Source organism: Argopecten irradians, chromosome 8, assembly GCF_041381155.1.
Source record: "Argopecten irradians isolate NY chromosome 8, Ai_NY, whole genome shotgun sequence".
NCBI lineage: Eukaryota > Metazoa > Mollusca > Bivalvia > Pectinida > Pectinidae > Argopecten > Argopecten irradians.
In genome coordinates this window covers 26,036,536-26,058,017 of record NC_091141.1, presented here as the reverse complement: position 1 = coordinate 26,058,017, position 21,482 = coordinate 26,036,536, and the positions used below count along the sequence as shown (strand labels likewise).

At 33.9% G+C, this 21,482-nt stretch overlaps 1 protein-coding gene across 1 annotated transcript; it reads right to left on the bottom strand.

The window, feature by feature from the left end:
* On the bottom strand, positions 1–21,479 carry LOC138329985 (leucine-rich repeat-containing protein 56-like). The gene is made up of 13 exons (XM_069277299.1): positions 21,320–21,479; positions 18,956–19,024; positions 18,629–18,788; positions 12,211–12,359; positions 11,513–11,692; positions 10,927–11,041; positions 9,913–10,111; positions 9,329–9,517; positions 8,956–9,095; positions 8,602–8,705; positions 7,304–7,458; positions 4,265–4,541; positions 1–3,774 (listed from the first exon to the last, which is right to left on the bottom strand). The coding sequence occupies exons 2-13, from the start codon at positions 18,985–18,987 to the stop codon at positions 3,582–3,584; spliced, it is 1,893 nt and encodes a 630-aa protein (XP_069133400.1). The 5' UTR covers positions 18,988–19,024; positions 21,320–21,479; the 3' UTR covers positions 1–3,581.
* Positions 21,480–21,482: the final 3 nt, after the last annotated feature.

Sequence of the window (21,482 nt, the reverse complement as noted above, 5' to 3'; positions counted from 1 at the left end):
TACATGTGTTTATCAAATTTTATTTGATCACCAGCTGACATAAACAAAAACGTGTACACGACAGTGAAATCTAACAACGACATTCTACAGCAATCATTCAATATATGTTCTTTCCACTCACATTTAAGATATCAAAATGATATTTTTGTAATTTCATGACAGAAAAGCAAACACAACACATTCAATTTAATAGAATAAGGAGATGATGAGCTCTACTGGCAAATCCTGAGAATGACGTATTGGCAATAGAAGATGGAATGTAAATAAATAGACAAAACTGGAATGTTAATGTATATTGTTAAATACACTGTATTCTATGTCTCTGACCTCCTCACATATCCTTTAAAACCAGACGCATGTCAAATAGATAACAATGCTTAAAAAATAGTTGTTTCAATCAAATTATGTTTGCAAAAAAAAACCCAACAAACCCAACATATTTGACCCAATAAGTATTCAGGTCCTTATTCCATCTTTGGATATTAGAGTCAGCTCCCTTGCAGGTAGATATCCATTGTGACATCATTATTTTGTGGGCATTATTCACAACCTTTTTCCGAAAAGTGTGACATGATGCTTGGAAACACATGACGTCAGTACCTACCCGCAAGGGCAAATAACTCTGCCATATGCATATACAGTATAAGTGCCTCACTCCCTTTTTCAAATTTTTTAACCACCCTGGGAACTTGTTGGGTCAAATATGAGTAGTATTTTTATCATTAAAATCACATCCACTTTGAATGCCATTTTCTCAACAGAGTTGAATACTAGTATACAGGTTTTAGATTAAACGCAAATTGTATTGGAAAGCAACATCACAAGTTATCTAACCCTGTACCATGTTTCTGCTTTTTAAAGAATTTCTAAAGAGACAGCTGGCAAAACATGACAAAAGTAAAAAGTAAGTTTATCACAAATAAATAAATAAAACATATAAGTTGCAGTTACAAGCTAAGCGATGACAAAAGTATAAAAGACATTCACATGTAACTGACAGCTAGGATCACATTATTTTTATAATTCAAAATTATGTTGACTAAATAAAACACACGTAATCAAAAAATACAATTCAGTCTCACAGAAGCCACAGACTTAATCTTTCTCACAATCGAGTACACACAAGCTTCTCTGAAATGGTGCACCAAGACACGCAACATCCATAATACACTGTTATCATTCTCTTAGAAGCAAAGTTGATATATGTTACCCAGCAATGAAAACTTAACTGACTTATACAGGAACACTACTGAGAAAATCAGTCGCAATCATTGCCAAGTTTTATCACGGCTGTCAAAATCAGTCCAAATCACTGCTAATTTTCGTCACAGCTGTCAAAATCAGTTCAAATCACCAAGTCAAGTGTCGTCCCACCTGACTAAATCAGTTCTGATCTTTGTGTCAAATCACTGTCAAACCTCGCCACAATTGGCTAAGTTAGTTCAAATTACAGTTAAGTCTTGTAATATTGCTAAATTAGTCCAAAATTAAAGCCTCAAAGTAATCCTGACTTCTTTTTCTTCTGGAGAAATGAACACTTACACACCATTTGGTCTCGCACCAGTTGCTCATTTATCGTTGAAACACACTTTATTTGAAACACACTTTTGAATAACGGTCTCTCTCCTACACATATCATTTACACCATACAGACCAAATTAGTCTACTTACCTAGCAAACATATTATATGCATTACACAAAATGGTAGAAAAACAAAATATCTAATGAGAGTTATCTCCCATTGAAGTAGTTTCCCTTTAACATAAATAACTATGCACTTATAGGGATGTTTTTGTTACATAGAATTATATAATATTAAGGCCTGTAATTGAAAATGGAATATGATATAGTTATCAAACTTAACACACTTTAAACTGTACAAATACTTCAACAGTTGGCTCAAATTTCTTACAATAACAAATTAAAATCACAAACATATACATATGATATGTTCTGATCAGAAATACAATTAATATGAGAAAGTAACAATAAATCCTTTGAGAACAAGATTAGCGAATGAAAAAAGACTTAACTAAGGCGTAATTTTTTTTTGGAAAGTTTGGGAGAAATGGACGGATTTTCATCATAATATTGTTATCATTAAGTAATTTTCAGGAAATGTATTATCACTGGAATGGAACAATAAAGCCATGAGCATAAAAAATATTACTGTATTAAAATACAATTTTCATATGCTAGCATGAAAATTATGTAATAGAGCACCAATAATTAGTATTTAATTAAAGTATCCTTATTAATAGTCACATAACACACTTATACTCAAGGTAGATCTAAAACTGTAAGCTGTACTCAAACTAAAGTCAAAGGACATAAGTATTCATCAATTCTTGTTTTTTCACTATTATATAATACATTTAAATATATAGACTTCATATTGTGTGAATTTTGTTGAACATATCACATAGAAAGAAAATAAACTACCATTTTCACCAACAGTATTTTCTTAATAATCATTTTCCTGTCAAATTTTGTGAAACCATTACAATGTCACCTACGTAAACACTTCATGAGTTGCCATTTCCCTCTTTATCTTTACCAAGAAAACATGAGGATATTCTTGATTTAAAACTATAACCCCAAAAAACAGATTTGTTGGTGATTCCTCATCTTAAAATTCATAAGATATACATCTTGTGAAGATGCATATGTCGCTTTACTTGAAATTAGTTCTCATATTGTTCACTTGAATTAGATCTAATTTTGTTGTGTACATCGAAGTCAGATCATTACACTGTAAACCTGGATATTTTTTCGAGTGCTCTCCAAAAGTAAACATTTTGTGTTGGTGTTAGTTTTTGCAATATATATAACTTCAGGCTCTTAGTAATATGTAGTTTATATATTCACAAAACTATAGGTGTGGTAGTAAGTTTTGAGGTGGAGGCCTTTGTTTAGTATTTGAGATTTTCCTCTAGTATCAATTTCAATGTTAACAGTATATGTTGTGTACACAAAATCATCCAATTTTGACCAACGAATAGATCTCGGGGAGACAAAACCAAGACAATTGAAATCAGCAGATTCACCAAATCATAATCACTAAGATGGCTACACCTACCTCAAAAGACTCAGGCAGAAAGTGAGGACTTGTCTGTTACAATATTATCAAATATTAACATATATATATTGTACATCCATTTGGCTTTTTTCTTGTATCAGCAGTTATGCAGGATGCAGCTGCTAATTTAATATATATGTCCACTGCTCATTCAATATATACCTCCTGACTTTTCATCTGGAGATTCACATGACATGGTATAAATTAGCAACATTATCTTTAAATTGGATTTCTCAAGCTTCATAATGAACACTTAGTACTATGATCATTTACAGCTTCTAGTCTTGTAGAATTCTCCAACAGCCCATAATAATCTTCAAAACCAACCACGGAATGTCTGAATGCAAAATCTCTAGGATTAAAGCCTCCTATCTACCAAAACCTGACACTCAAAGTTCATGTTTCTGCAAATATAGCATATCAACATGCTAGAAAAGGAACGATGCAATTTTTTTAAAGCTGATGCAGAAAACTACAGTCTTGTTGAAGCAGAATGGTTTGGCTACTTAGGAACGGGTGGTCGGGACGGTAAGCTGGGGACGGAGGGGAGTGTACGGCGAATCCTCTGTTGAGTGGGTTGTAGGACGGCATTGGCAGTAAACGGCCGAGTAGAAGGAAGTGGTTTATCTGCTGCAGAGCCTCGTATAACAGGCTGCACAGCCTCCGAGTAAATATTGCTGCGGTCATACTTTTTCCTGTAAGGTCAAAAACAATAGCTTAATTTACTACGTTATTATGATGAGATTTTCATAGAAATCAATGTCAGTTGATACAATGGAAGATGTCATTTCAAAATTTTCGTCAAAAAATTATTTTAACAGAATTTATTTGGCCAATTGGAAATTCTCGAAATCATATTTTTTCCCCATCAAAAGGATTGTCTAATTTGCATAACAACGTTTATAATCCTATGTTAATGCAGAAATCAATGTCAGTTGTTAAGGAAAACAATATCTTAAAACTTTCACCAAAACCTTAACTAATCCCTACACCAAAGTGATTATCATGGCCATAAAATTCTGCACTCATGTGCTATTAACATTTCTTACTATAATAAAAATAACATTTATGGGTATCTATTTTCATGTGTATTTCTGTCTTAGAGAGACAAACTAAAAATATAACTGCTCCACGCCCCACATCCCACAGTACCCCTCCGTTTTGGTGATAGAACTAATTTGATACCTGAGACTGGCGGCGATAGGACTAGGTTCATTTGTTGAGGCTGGTGTTGAGTATGAAGGAGCCCGGGGTAGTCCAAGGTTGTCCGAGACTCGGAGTACGCCCCGGACAGGACTACTACCTCTCACACCTGTATTAGGCTTCATTGGAGGGCTAGGTCGCAGCTGTCCGCGGGATTTAGGTCGAGCACCTTCACTGCCAGAAAGTAGAGACCTCCCAGCGTCCTGGTCACTGGACTGTGCAGCACTAGCCAGGAGGTTGTCGTTATTCAGTCTGTTGTCTACAAGGAAAACTTCATAGTTAACACCAATGGCCATATAAACATGACTTCATTTATACAAAACTGAATACATTTACAAACTCTTTTATTATAATAAAGTATTTGGGAATCAATTATGACAAATCTGGTGTGAATCTGCAAAAGTTTTTCTAAAAAGGACTTAATTGCTCGAGATTATCAAATATCAAACTGCATGGAATTATCAAATTGATGAAGGATTTAAGTAACTTTCTGCTGGGTGTTGTATTTAAACTTAGGATATAGTTGAAAAGGGCATCAATAATTGGAATGTACCGTGAAACAGTTAATGAAACAAATATTTATACCCTTCTCAATTTTATCGATACAACCACTAGAAAAATACTTTAATCTGTATTTATCCTGCAACTGCCGCACATACTGACTGAAAACTACTACACAATAAACTTTTTATCAGTCAATATGATTAACGTTAATTTGTCCTCGTCTGACAGGTTTATTTGGTGCAAAGCTGAGATTACATCTTAATTAATTTACTCCATTTTTAGTGTTTATAACACATGCATGCATAGCTAGTTTTAAAATGTCCAACAGCTAAACTATTTAAACATTACATGCAGCCAAGAGGTGGAGGTCAAGTGGTAAAATGTCCAACACTTTAACCACTCAACCACTGTCAAGTGGTAAAATGTCCAACACTTTAACCACTCAACCACTACAGCCCAGAGGTGGAGGTCAAGTGGTAAAATGTCCAACACTTTAACCACTCAACCACTACAGCCCAGAGGTGGAGGTCAAGTGGTAAAATGTCCAACACTTTAACCACTCAACCACTACAGCCCAGAGGACGAGGTCAAGTGGTAAAATGTCCAACACTTTAACCACTCAACCACTACAGCCCAGAGGACGAGGTCAAGTGGTAAAATGTCCAACACTTTAACCACTCAACCACTACAGCCCAGAGGTGGAGGTCAAGTGGTAAAATGTCCAACACTTTAACCACTCAACCACTACAGCCCAGAGGTGGAGGTCAAGTGGTAAAATGTCCAACACTTTAACCACTCAACCACTACAGCCCAGAGGTGGAGGTCAAGTGGTAAAATGTCCAACACTTTAACCACTCAACCACTACAGCCCAGAGGACGAGGTCAAGTGGTAAAATGTCCAACACTTTAGCCACTCAACCACTACAGCCCAGAGGTGAAGGTCGATTGGTAAAATGGCCAACACTTTTACCACTCAACCACTACAGCCCAGAGGTGGAGGTCAAGTGGTAAAATGTCCAACACTTTAACCACTCAACCACTACAGCCAGAGGTGGAGGTCAAGTGTAAAATGTCCAACACTTTAACCACTCAACCACTACAGCCCAGAGGTGGAGGTCAAGTGGTAAAATGTCCAACACTTTAACCACTCAACCACTACAGCCCAGAGGACGAGGTCAAGTGGTAAAATGTCCAACACTTTAACCACTCAACCACTACAGCCCAGAGGTGGAGGTCAAGTGGTAAAATGTCCAACACTTTAACCACTCAACCACTACAGCCCAGAGGTGGAGGTCAAGTGGTAAAATGTCCAACACTTTAACCACTCACACACACCAAGGAGGTCAACCACTACACCAGAGGTGAGGTCAAGTGGTAAAATGTCCAACACTTTAACCACTCAACCACTACAGCCCAGAGGTGGAGGTCAAGTGGTAAAATGTCCAACACTTTAACCACTCAACCACTACAGCCCAGAGGACGAGGTCAAGTGGTAAAATGTCCAACACTTTAACCACTCAACCACTACAGCCCAGAGGTGGAGGTCAAGTGGTAAAATGTCCAACACTTTAACCACTCAACCACTACAGCCCAGAGGTGAGGTCAAGTGGTAAAATGTCCAACACTTTAACCACTCAACCACTACAGCCCAGAGGTGGAGGTCAAGTGGTAAAATGTCCAACACTTTAACCACTCAACCACTACAGCCCAGAGGTGGAGGTCAAGTGGTAAAATGTCCAACACTTTAACCACTCAACCACTACAGCCCAGAGGTGGAGGTCAAGTGGTAAAATGTCCAACACTTTAACCACTAACACTACAGCCCAGAGGTGGAGGTCAAGTGGTAAAATGTCCAACACTTTAACCACTCAACCACTACAGCCCAGAGGTGGAGGTCAAGTGGTAAAATGTCCAACACTTTAACCACTCAACCACTACAGCCCAGAGGTGGAGGTCAAGTGGTAAAATGTCCAACACTTTAACCACTCAACCACTACAGCCCAGAGGACGAGGTCAAGTGGTAAAATGTACAACACTTTAACCACTCAACCACTACAGCCAGAGTGGAGGTCAAGTGGTAAAATGTCCAACACTTTAACCACTCAACCACTACAGCCCAGAGGTGGAGGTCAAGTGGTAAAATGTCCAACACTTTAACCACTCAACCACTACAGCCCAGAGGTGGAGGTCAAGTGGTAAAATGTCCAACACTTTAACCACTCAACCACTACAGCCCAGAGGTGGAGGTCAAGTGGTAAAATGTCCAACACTTTAACCACTCAACCACTACAGCCCAGAGGTGGAGGTCAAGTGGTAAAATGTCCAACACTTTAACCACTCAACCACTACAGCCCAGAGGTGGAGGTCAAGTGGTAAAATGTCCAACACTTTAACCACTCAACCACTACAGCCCAGAGGTGGAGGTCAAGTGGTAAAATGTCCGACACTTAAACCACTCTACATACACAGCCCACATGGATTATACATTAATACTTTTACTGAAATATTGTGTATTACCTTCCCCTGTTGTGTCTGCACCAAGAGGAGTGAAGCCCATGTCGTCATCCTCATCTTCGTCTGACGTGATTTCCTCACCAGAGAGACTAATAGCATCATCGTGCTCCACCACTAACACCTGCGGAGCCTTTGCCTCTTTGATCTTCAACATACGCCTGTAGAAGAACAAAGGTCAAGTTCATAAAGATTTACAGCTTCTATTTTTATGATGAAAACTACAATACAGAGCTACATGTTAATTAATAATAATATGTGTTACAAATTTATACAAACATTCTGGGTATTGCTATAGCAATACGTGTCCCTTGCTGATCCCCCTGATAATTACACTGGTCTTAACCTTTACTTGACAATACTAAAACTCTAACTTGCCCCTAATTATTTGTAGCTACAAGCTGTACAGAGAAATCAATGAAGAAAAGAAGCAACTCAAGACCAGAGCCTAACTTGATTTTCCCTTTTCTACTTCTAGAATATAACTTCTGTTCAATCAATTAGTAACTTTTCTGTTTCTGGAAGCTCATCTATCAAGGGATCTTTAAGCTGGAAGATCTTCTGAGAAGACTTCGCTTCTTAGAACAGTGCAAATCGAGTTGGCCTCAGACAATGATTTTCTAAAGATAGCAATGGCAACCTTGACCTTCATAAAACAAACGAAACTTGAATACATCCTAGATAATATGATTTTTTTAAATACATAAGTAACTTTGTGGAAAGCAATGAAAAAATGAAGTTTCCAGATTTCTGACAGTAATTTTCTATAATATTCTATTTTAAGTGACAATGACCTCTGTAGTTGACCTTTCGACTCTAAATTCAAATCCAGCCTGTGTTATCTCATTACCTCATAAGTTTTAACAAAATCTGTCATTTCATTCTCAAGTTATTGTCTAGATACCAACATCCAGAGAGACAGACAGAGACTTTACACTATTATTATATAGTCTCCTCCAGTTTTAACGCCAGACGACTATAAATATTTACAGCCAAACCTGTTAATAGGAGCGTAACAACCCAAGGAAAGAGAAAGAATGGTCTTTGTAGGAAAGTGGTATCTGTGTAAAGGTCTATTTATCTCTCAGGTAAGTTATAATTGGCTGAGATATATATAACTTCACAAAAACAGATAGATTTGTTTCTCAAAATTACAACTTCATTAGCTCGATGTAATGATTTTCTTTCTTACCTTTGAAACAAAATTGTTATGAACAGGAGTACTGAAACTTTACCTTGGTTTCCCCGTTAACGACAATCCAACTGACTTATATAGAAGAGAGCCTTCAATGTAACACACTTACTTTTCATGTTCCTGTTTCCAAGCTTGTAACTCTGACATTATTTCTGATCTATCCCTGTCATCATCAGGGGGGAGATCGTATGTATGCTCCGGCTGATGTTTAAACTGAAAAATATAATTCATTAAACTCTTAAAATGACACTGAATGATTTATTAAACTCTTAAACTGAAGCATGTTAATTTTTTAAACCCTAAAACAGAAAAAGTTTAATTCTAAAATTATTTTGAACTCTTAAACATTTTTTTTATTAAGCCATTTACTACTTATATTTATATAGTTATTACAATAACAGTCATGTTGATTTCTTTTCTTAGATTTAGACCATGTTGAATTCAGTCTATTCTGTATCCCTACCTGGGGGAACATTTTAGGAGCTGTGGATTCCTTGTTGTCTGGTCCTGTTATTCGTCGCCGTGACAACAAAGCTTTTCCTGGGTTACCACAGATAACTTTGCCTAAAGTTAGGTCACTTGATGCCTCTTCTGATTGGCCATCTGGAACAAAAAGTCCTAAATCTGGAAGATTGACCTTATTCATGATCATTTGTCTCAAGACTTAAGCATATCATCTGCATTATTAACCATATCTGAGAGAAAAATCCCTTACACCCAAAGGAAAAATATGTCATATATATATGTTACAAAGTCATGTTTCATGTTTAATATATGATATATAATCCTAGTTCTATGATATGTAGCAGACTGTAGCTCTTTACTGTGATACATACCAGTAGTATTTGTGTTACTGGCTGTACCAGGACGGGCTGTGGCTGGACGCAAACTTCCTGATGTTGTAGCAGGACGTCTTGAGCCTGTCATAGGACGGAATCCCGAGGACGGTCTCATAGCACTGCCTGGTCTAAAGGCTGTTGAGGGACGTAAGGATGCACTGCTAGGTCGACTTGTGTCGGACGGAACTTAAAAATTAATAAATACAAAAGTCAGGATTCAACTCAGAGGTAACGTAAACATCAACTATAGACTGGAAAATATATTACTTGTGCCCATGGTGGTCTCTATTTCATTATATGAATGTAAATAATTCAAACAAATTTTATTTTGAGGTGTAATAAAATGTCAAAATGTCTGTTTCAAAACAAATTCAGAGTGTTTCAAAGGAAAAAAGAAAGAAATTGGAATGCCAAAACACACAAATTTATTTGTGGGTTTCAATTTTCACAAATTTGCTTTGATAAATTGCTTGCAAAACATTATATTAGTACTCATCATTCTTTGAGAATTGAAAATAAACATCTTGGTAAAATATTCATAAAAACATCGTATATCTTTTATTAATTTAATTATCCCTCACCTCCTCCATCAGAAGTTTCTAGACTTTCCACCGATCCGGTCAGTCCTAAATCCTTATGTAACTCCTCCAAAAATGCCCAGTCAGCATCAAACACATTTTTGGGGTTGTTAGACGCTGATTCCATTGTTAACGGCTCATCATCCAAAGTCACAAGATGAGGTATGGTTTTCTTCACTTCATATCTGTAGTCGTAATTTGCCTAAAACAAGCAAAGGTTTTACTGTACATATCTGTTACTATTAGAGTTGAAATCTTACAGATTTAGATCAAATCATATCAAACTTAGTAAAATATAGTTCACTTTTAAATACTTTTATAGATTTTTTACTTTTATTACATATATACATGTATTATGCATCTCTATATCAAAGAGACATTCATTCATTTCTGCACATCACTTTCAGGAAAGCGCTAAAACTCAAGCAATAAAATGAAAAATAGAAAGTTGATTACAATTGTTAGCAAGTTTTCTGTAAATGTAATCATTACTGAATGACATAGGAAGTGGATATAGTATAAACAAATATTGTTTATCCTCACTTGTTTGTTTTCTTTTTTTTTACAGCCCGTCAACAGCTAGAGTAATTTAGGGCCAAACTATTATCAAAAATATGTTTTGCTGTTATTAGTGCACTTTTGGTCAATTTCATTATGCAGTCTAAATGGAGTATAAACTGTAATCAAGATTTCCAGGTAAAAAAGGTGCGACTTTTGTGGCCTATACTACAGAAAATATAGCAAATTTGGGGAATTTAAACTTTAAAATCTTTCCCTTAACCTGATTGTACCAATAAAGTATCTATGAATAACTATTTGTAAAGTTTAGACTTTTCATTGTTTAAGTAAAATACATAATTCTCATTTACTATAATTCATGTTGACACCCTAAAGCAGTTTGAAATAAAGTAATCCCCCTTGACACTCTCAGTGAATACACCTGTATATATAAATTATATGAGGTGAACTTCGATGGATTTTGCTGAGAAAATCATAAAATGGTGATAAAAGACTTACATCCTCTTTGTCTGGGGCCGGGTGAACACAGAGTGGGTTGGCTTCTAATGTTAGCTTCCTCAGCTTATGGCAGAATGATAAATACTGAACCTGTGAAATGTCATCTAAATTATTCCTGAAAATTAGAAAAAAATATATATAATAATACATTACTTTATTTTACTCATAAAAGTGAAAAGCAAATGTCTATTAACCAAATCCATTGCTGCAAAAAAAATCTCACCACTTCAAAATCACTGTGATTGTAATTGATAAAACTTCTATTATAAATTACAAAAAAGTTAATTTTAGAATGCATTATACACTACAGAACCATTTTGTCAACTTTCAAATTTAAATTATAGAGAGAGTATATGACATCACAGTGTACTTTAGGGAGAAACAATGATGTACCTAGTTATATATACATGCACTTAAGTTCCACTTCAGTCTTCTTTGATAATAAATTTGTTTTTTCTGTGCTGCATCTCCATCATTTTCTGTTGATCGCATGAAGCCATTATCATTTGTTCCACCTAACAAGATATTGGGGCCTGACTCAAAGATTTGTAGATTATATAGCACAACTAAATTATCATATACTTACCCTTCTAAATCTAGAATCTGTAGTTTATCTAACATGCTGAGTGGGCTAATGTCTGAAATTTCATTGTAGGATAGATATAGTTCCTTTAAACTGCTCATGGATGAGGCACCATCAAGTTCTACAAGAGAACAGCGTGACATCCATAACACCTGTACCAACCGCAACGATGATCCAAGATCCCTGAAATAAATGAACAACTTATTAAATATATTAATCAGTAAGTCAATTAATAAGCATATTGATTTATTGAAATATACTTACATTATCACTGAAACCCCACTTTAAAATGTTACTAAATGCAGTTGGGGTTGTCCAACTGCATTTCATTGTGAAGTCATAGCTGTCACCTCAAACAACCACAGCTAAAGAGTGAAAGATGTTATTTAGTAGATAGGTTAAACCACAATAATGAGGAAAAAATCATTCTTACCTGCCTATAGCTTGAATAATATTACTTATTAGTAATGGAGTGGGGAAAAAAATCTGTGCCAGCTTACCCTATTTTTAAGCCGTATAACCTGAAACATACCTATAATTTGTTTGGTCTAATCAAAAGTCTGAGCACCATCCCACCAGGGATCTTTAGTTAGTTTTATTTACTGCTGAGACCAGGCTCCCAGTGTCACACAGCAAAACTAAAATATATGAAGCCTTTTTCACAGCTAATCAATAGTATTATCAATAATGTTGATACTAACCTGATACAAGGAATAACACTGTTGGACATTCGTAGTTGTGACAGGTTTGGTAGCAGTGATCCAAAATTGCCCAGACTTGTGTCAGAGGTATTCACCTTCAGCTCCAGACTGGTCACAGATTCTAGATTCTGTACTCCCGTTAATAGTTTCTATAACATAATAATATATATATACACCAATGTGTACAATCTATGTCTATTATACAACAGAATGACATCAACATGTACAATATATGTCAATATGTATACACAACAGAATGACACCAATGTGTACAATCTATGTCAAACATTATACACCAGAATGACACCAATGTGTACAATCTATGTCAAACATTACACAACAGAATGACATCAATTGTAAATACAATCTATGCTCATGTCAAACATTATACAACAGAATGACATCAATGTGTACAATCTATGTCAAACATTATACAACAGAATGACATCAATGTGTACAATCTATGTCAAAACATTATACAACAGAATGACATCAATGTGTACAATCTATGAAACATTATACAAAGAATGACATCAATGTGTACAATCTATGTCAAACATTATACAACAGAAATGACATCAATGTGTACAATCTATGTCAAACATTACACAACAGAATGACATCAATGTGTACAATCTATGTCAAACATTATACAACAGAATGACATCAATGTGTACAATCTATGTCAAACATTATACAACAGAATGACATCAATGTGTACAATCTATGTCAAACATTACACAACAGAATGACATCAATGTGTACAATCTATGTCAAACATTATACAACAGAATGACATCAATGTGTACAATCTATGTCAAACATTACACAACAGAATGACATCAATGTGTACAATCTATGTCAAACATTATACAACAGAATGACATCAATGTGTACAATCTATGTCAAACATTATACAACAGAATGACATCAATGTGTACAATCTATGTCAAACATTATACAACAGAATGACATCAATGTGTACAATCTATGTCAAACATTATACAACAGAATGACATCAATGTGTACAATCTATGTCAAACATTATACAACAGAATGACATCAATGTGTACAATCTATGTCAAACATTATACAACAGAATGACATCAATGTGTACAATCTATGTCAAACATTACACAACAGAATGACATCAATGTGTACAATCTATGTCAAACATTATACACAACAGAATGACATTAACATGTACAATCTATGTCAAACATTACACAACAGAATGACATCAATGTGTACAATCTATGTCAAACATTATACAACAGAATGACATCAATGTGTACAATCTATGTCAAACATTATACAACAGAATGACATCAATGTGTACAATCTATGTCAAACATTATACAACAGAATGACATCAATGTGTACAATCTATGTCAAACATTATACAACAACAGAATGACATCAATGTGTATACAATCTATGTCAAACATTATACAACAGAATGACATCAATGTGTACAATCTATGTCAAACATTATACAACAGAATGACATCAATGTGTACAATCTATGTCAAACATTATACAACAGAATGACATCAACATGTACAATCTATGTCAAACATTACACAACAGAATGACATCAATGTGTACAATCTATGTCAAACATTATACAACAGAATGACATCAATGTGTACAATCTATGTCAAACATTATACAACAGAATGACATCAATGTGTACAATCTATGTCAAACATTATACAACAGAATGACATCAATGTGTACAATCTATGTCAAACATTATACAACAGAATGACATCAATGTGTACAATCTATGTCAAACATTATACAACAGAATGACATCAATGTGTACAATCTATGTCAAACATTATACAACAGAATGACATCAATGTGTACAATCTATGTCAAACATTATACAACAGAATGACATCAATGTGTACAATCTATGTCAAACATTATACAACAGAATGACATCAATGTGTACAATCTATGTCAAACATTATACAACAGAATGACATCAATGTGTACAATCTATGTCAAACATTATACAACAGAATGACATCAATGTGTACAATCTATGTCAAACATTTATACAACAGAATGACATCAATGTACAATCTATGTCAAACATTATACAACAGAATGACATCCAATGTGTACAATCTATGTCAAACATTATACAACAGAATGACATCAATGTGTACAATCTATGTCAAACATTATACAACAGAATGACATCAATGTGTACAATCTATGTCAAACATTATACAACAGAATGACATCAATGTGTACAATCTATGTCAAACATTATACAACAGAATGACATCAATGTGTACAATCTATGTCAAACATTAACAGAATGACATCAATGTGTACAATCTATGTCAAACATTATACAACAGAATGACATCAATGTGTACAATCTATGTCAAACATTACACAACAGAATGACATCAACATGTACAATCTATGTCAAACATTATACAACAGAATGACATCAATGTGTACAATCTATGTCAAACATTATACAACAGAATGACATCAACATGTACAATCTATGTCAAACATTATACAACAGAATGACATCAATGTGTACAATCTATGTCAAACATTATACAACAGAATGACATCAATGTGTACAATCTATGTCAAACATTATACAACAGAATGACACCAATGTGTACAATCTATGTCAAACATTACACAACAGAATGACATCAATGTGTACAATCTATGTCAAACATTACACAACAGAATGACATCAACATGTACAATCTATGTCAAACATTACACAACAGAATGACCAACATCAATGTCTACAATCTATGTCAAACATTATACAACAGAATGACATCAATGTGTACAATCTATGTCAAACATTACACAACAGAATGACATCAATGTGTACAATCTATGTCAAACATTACACAACAGAATGACATCAATGTGTACAATCTATGTCAAACATTATACAACAGAATGACATCAATGTGTACAATCTATGTCAAACATTATACAACAGAATGACATCAATGTGTACAATCTATGTCAAACATTATACAACAGAATGACATCAATGTGTACAATCTATGTCAAACATTATACAACAGAATGACATCAATGTGTACAATCTATGTCAAACATTATACAACAGAATGACATCAATGTGTACAATCTATGTCAAACATTATACAACAGAATGACACAAGACAATCTATGTCAAACATTATACAACAGAATGACATCAATGTGTACAATCTATGTCAAACATTATACAACAGAATGACATCAATGTGTACAATCTATGTCAAACATTATACAACAGAATGACATCAATGTGTACAATCTATGTCAAACATTATACAACAGAATGACATCAATGTGTACAATCTATGTCAAACATTATACAACAGAATGACATCAATGTGTACAATCTATGTCAAACATTATACAACAGAATGACATCAATGTGTACAATCTATGTCAAACATTATACAACAGAATGACATCAATGTGTACAATCTATGTCAAACATTATACAACAGAATGACATCAATGTGTACAATCTATGTCAAACATTATACAACAGAATGACATCAATGTGTACAATCTATGTCAAACATTATACAACAGAATGACATCAATGTGTACAATCTATGTCAAACATTATACAACAGAATGACATCAACATGTACAATCTATGTCAAACATTACACAACAGAATGACATCAATGTGTACAATCTATGTCAAACATTATACAACAGAATGACATCAACATGTACAATCTATGTCAAACATTATACAACAGAATGACATCAATGTGTACAATCTATGTCAAACATTATACAACAGAATGACATCAATGTGTACAATCTATGTCAAACATTATACAAACAGAATGACACCAATGTGTACAATCTATGTCAAACATTATACAACAGAATGACATCAATGTGTACAATCTATGTCAAACATTATACAACAGAATGACAATGTGTACAATCTATGTCAAACATTATACAACAGAATGACATCAATGTGTACAATCTATGTCAAACATTATACAACAGAATGACATCAAATGTGTACAATCTATGTCAAACATTACACAACAGAATGACATCAATGTGTACAATCTATGTCAAACATTATACAACAGAATGACATCAACATGTACAATCTATGTCAAACATTATACAAACAGAATGACATCAATGTGTACAATCTATGTCAAACATTATACAACAGAATGACATCAATGTGTACAATCTATGTCAAACATTATACAACAGAATGACATCAATGTGTACAATCTATGTCAAACATTATACAACAGAATGACATCAATGTGTACAATCTATGTCAAACATTATACAACAGAATGACATCAATGTGTACAATCTATGTCAAACATTATACAACAGAATGACATCCAATGTGTACAATCTATGTCAAACATTATACAACAGAATGACATCAATGTGTACAATCTATGTCAAACATTATACAACAGAATGACATCAATGTGTACAATCTATGTCAAACATTATACAACAGAATGACATCAATGTGTACAATCTATGTCAAACATTATACAACAGAATGACATCAATGTGTACAATCTATGTCAAACATTATACAACAGAATGACATCAATGTGTACAATCTATGTCAAACATTATACAACAGAATGACATCAATGTGTACAATCTATGTCAAACATTATACAACAGAATGACACCAATGTGTACAATCTATGTCAAACATTATACAAACAGAATGACATCAATGTGTACAATCTATGTCAAACATTACACAACAGAATGACATCAATGTGTACAATCTATGTCAAACATTATACAACAACAGAATGACATCAATGTGTACAATCTATGTCAAACATTATACAACAGAATGACATCAACATGTGTACAATCTATGTCAAACATTACACAACAGAATGACATCAATGTGTACAATCTATGTCAAACATTATACAACAGAATGACATCAACATGTACAATCTATGTCAAACATTACACAACAGAATGACATCAAACATGTGTGACAATCTATGTGTCAATCTATGTCAAACATTATACAACAGAATGACATCAATGTGTACAATCTATGTCAAACATTACACAACAGAATGACATCAATGTGTACAATCTATGTCAAACATTATACACAACAGAATGACATCAACATGTGTACAATCTATGTCAAACATTATACAACAGAATGACATCAATGTGTACAATCTATGTCAAATTACATATTGTAAACATTATACAGAATGACATCAATGTGTACAATCTATGTCAAACATTATACAACAGAATGACATCAATGTGTACAATCTATGTCAAACATTATACAACAGAATGACATCAATGTGTACAATCTATGTCAAACATTATACAACAGAATGACACCAATGTGTACAATCTATGTCAAACATTATACAACAGAATGACATCAATGTGTACAATCTATGTCAAACATTATACAACAGAATGACATCAATGTGTACAATCTATGTCAAACATTATACAACAGAATGACATCAATGTGTACAATCTATGTCAAACATTATACAACAGAATGACATCAATGTGTACAATCTATGTCAAACATTATACAACAGAATGACATCAATGTGTACAATCTATGTCAAACATTATACAACAGAATGACATCAATGTGTACAATCTATGTCAAACATTACACAACAGAATGACATCAATGTGTACAATCTATGTCAAACATTATACAACAGAATGACATCAATGTGTACAATCTATGTCAAACATTATACAACAGAATGACATCAATGTGTACAATCTATGTCAAACATTATACAACAGAATGACACCAATGTGTACAATCTATGTCAAACATTATACAACAGAATGACATCAACATGTACAATCTATGTCAAACATTATACAACAGAATGACATCAATGTGTACAATCTATGTCAAACATTACACAACAGAATGACATCAATGTGTACAATCTATGTCAAACATTATACAACAGAATGACATCAATGTACATGTACAATCTATGTCAAACATTATACAACAGAATGACACCAATGTGTACAATCTATGTCAAACATTATACACAGAGATGTCAAACATTTCACAGAATGAACCAATGTATGTAAACATTACAGTACACAATCTATGTCAAACATTATACAACAGAATGACAAATGTGTACAATCTATGTCAAACATTATACAATGACACATGTGTACAATCTATGTCAAACATTATACAACATAAATTAACAGGAATAAGTATGTTTTTTTTTAATTCTTTTTTGAGGAAATCATATCTTGGTTGAATAATTCATTGGAATTCTAAAGAATGCATGAAAATACTATCTGATTTCAAAAGATTAAGTTTTTCTGCTAAAACAAAAGTTACCAGTTTGCCGGGAGAGAGGTACTGCTCCAACAGAACATCGCTATCCTCCAATACAATCGGCTCTGGGTTCACTCTAGTATCCTTAAATTCAGTAATCTGTACCCCCCTCGCAAGGGCACTGACTGGTCGCGCTCCAAAGTCAGACGCCATGTTTTGTAGCCTGTAAAAACAAAGAGTTACAATGTAATGAGAATTTGACCTATATCCATATTTAGAGACTTCAGTTTTAATTTTTGCTGGCACTGGTGATTATGTAGACAGTTATAAACAATATAGAACAAAGTTTGAAAATGCAGCATAACTTGTTAAAACCGGATGTCAACTTACCTGTAACACAGGGTGTCCTGTGTGAGAGCCATCAGATTTAACTTTCAGCCCCTTGTCCACAGGGATTATCTAAAGAATAGATACAAATATATCACATTTAACTTCAGTTTACCAGCTGTCAAAGTTAATCAGAATTATATAACAACAAAGTAGGCTTTTTTGGAGGACATTTTTTGGGTCGATTATTGGATCTCCATTTCCAAAGAAAATAAAATTATGGCAAATCTTTAGTTACACATGTCACTTTTTCTTGTCTGTTAGCCTTGTTGATCTAGGTCAGGAAGCGAACAACAGGACAGCCTCAGGAGTCACCGTAACATTTTGTTGTTGTTTTTAACATTAAAACCCTTATGAAGTAAACTAAGAAGAAAATATGAGGTAATTAAAATGAGCAATAACTAAACTAACAATCCTATTTCAGACTACATAATGCTAACAATGAAGTGAAGCTGAACTGTGTCATTATCAGCAACCGCAGGGAATTTTCAGACAGAACTGGAAATCGTATCTTTTTGTCAGATAGAACTGGAAAAGGTGTCCTTTAAAGTAATTTTTGGGAACAATAGTTTGGAATTTGGAAGGCAATTTCAAGGAGAAACTGCACTTTATAGGGAATGTGGCTAAAATTTGAAATAATATTTATTGGGAATGAGGGCCATTATCAGAACCAGAAAGCCCATATAAAAGCCCTGAACTATGGCTAACTCAAAAGGAAGAGTGATCATCTACATATTTACTGTACTTTGTTTGTTTGATTAATTTAATGTCCTATTGACAGCCAGGGTCATGTAAGAACAGGTTACTATGTATGCAGTATGCTGGGTGTTACTCCTACACATTTATGAGGTATTATTCCACCTGATTACATTGGGTGGATACGCGTCACATGACACAATGTTAAAAAGTATCTTGTCGTGTGAACCTCTAACATGTTGGAGTAGCTGTGTGTGTGAAGTGAAAGGCGTATGTTTTGGGAGACTGCAGTGTACATGTATATTGTACTGTACACTGAAAAGCTCCAGGTTTTATCTGTCTTGCTATATAGCATCCTATTCCTATATAGCATTTTTGGAATATCTCCCTGAAACTCATTATATTCATATTTTTTCAGACTTATGTTATATAATCTCAGATTACAGCAGTGATAAATCTATGAGGTAGTCCCGAGCCAAAGACTCATAAAAATTCCAAAATGTCTCATAGAAATTTCAGAATTATTTCAATTTTACATAGAGTGAGTGAGTCTCAAGGAAAAAGTCCAACAACTATTCCATCAGCAGATTCTACTACCAAATTACTTAACCTTCATTACCAGAGCATGCAAGGAGAAAATTGAACTTTGGAAGAGGTGTAGGATGTCAAGCGATAGTAAAGGGCTTAACTACCACATTGATCATTAAATTATTAACCATGATTACAGACTACAGTTACTAGGTACATGCCTAGGTTTTAAACTTCCAACGGATATGTAAAAAAAGGGGGGATACACAAAAAATATTGGTTTGCCTATATGAATACACATATATATAATTGGATGCACAAGTCAATAATTATATACAGAGCTTATATATACAGAGCATATATGGACATAAGCGGTCAAGAGAATTGGACCAGCTTCCATTATAAGCAGCTAACCAAAAACAGAATATCTGTAACGGAAGTATAATTTCTTTCTTTTCGAATGGGGATTTGGGACAAGAATAGAGTGTGAATACATGAATAAGAAATAAACAAAAAATTGGGCTCGGTTATAAATCCATAAAATTGACTTCAAACATTGCATAATTAATGGTTACTGAAATATTTGGCTATCTTCTGTCATATAACAGTATCTAATGAATGTTATCACAGACAATCGAATCTTAATATGATAAGGTCCTATGATACTTGATCTAAGCGTAATGGCTATATATATATATATTTAGTATTTATAGAGTTCACTAAACTTTAATTTACTAAAATAAATAAAAATATGGTACTAATTTTCAATATATAAATGTTCTTATTTTTATAACGAAATCGACTTTTTATCAATACATGTCGACTATTAATAAAAAAATCTCAAATGTACACATTTGTATAATAACATGTAAAGTACAACCACCTGCAAAGTGTACAATTCATACTGTTGTACAGTGCATTTGTAGATTTGGAAGGACATGTACCTTTTGTATATGCTTTTAGATATTGAATCAATTCTAAAATGGAAATACCATTTTTTGATAGGTGATCATTGTTGATATAATTTTTATATGATTATATCAGTATCAAAACAACAACTGATCAATATATCACTGAAAGTGACACTGCTGAGGCTTCCATAACAACGTCAATTTTATGTAGATTTTCTGACTTTCAAAATACCTGAATTCATCCCTTTAGACATTCAAAGAAAATAGTTGATCATTCTACATAACTGTCGTCTTGCAAATATAGTTTCAGACCAAGTTAGAGCGCTTCACTGGGAATTATTAATTTGTATGTGGTTGCAACGGACGCAAGTTCGCCATGTTGGAATTCCGTATGA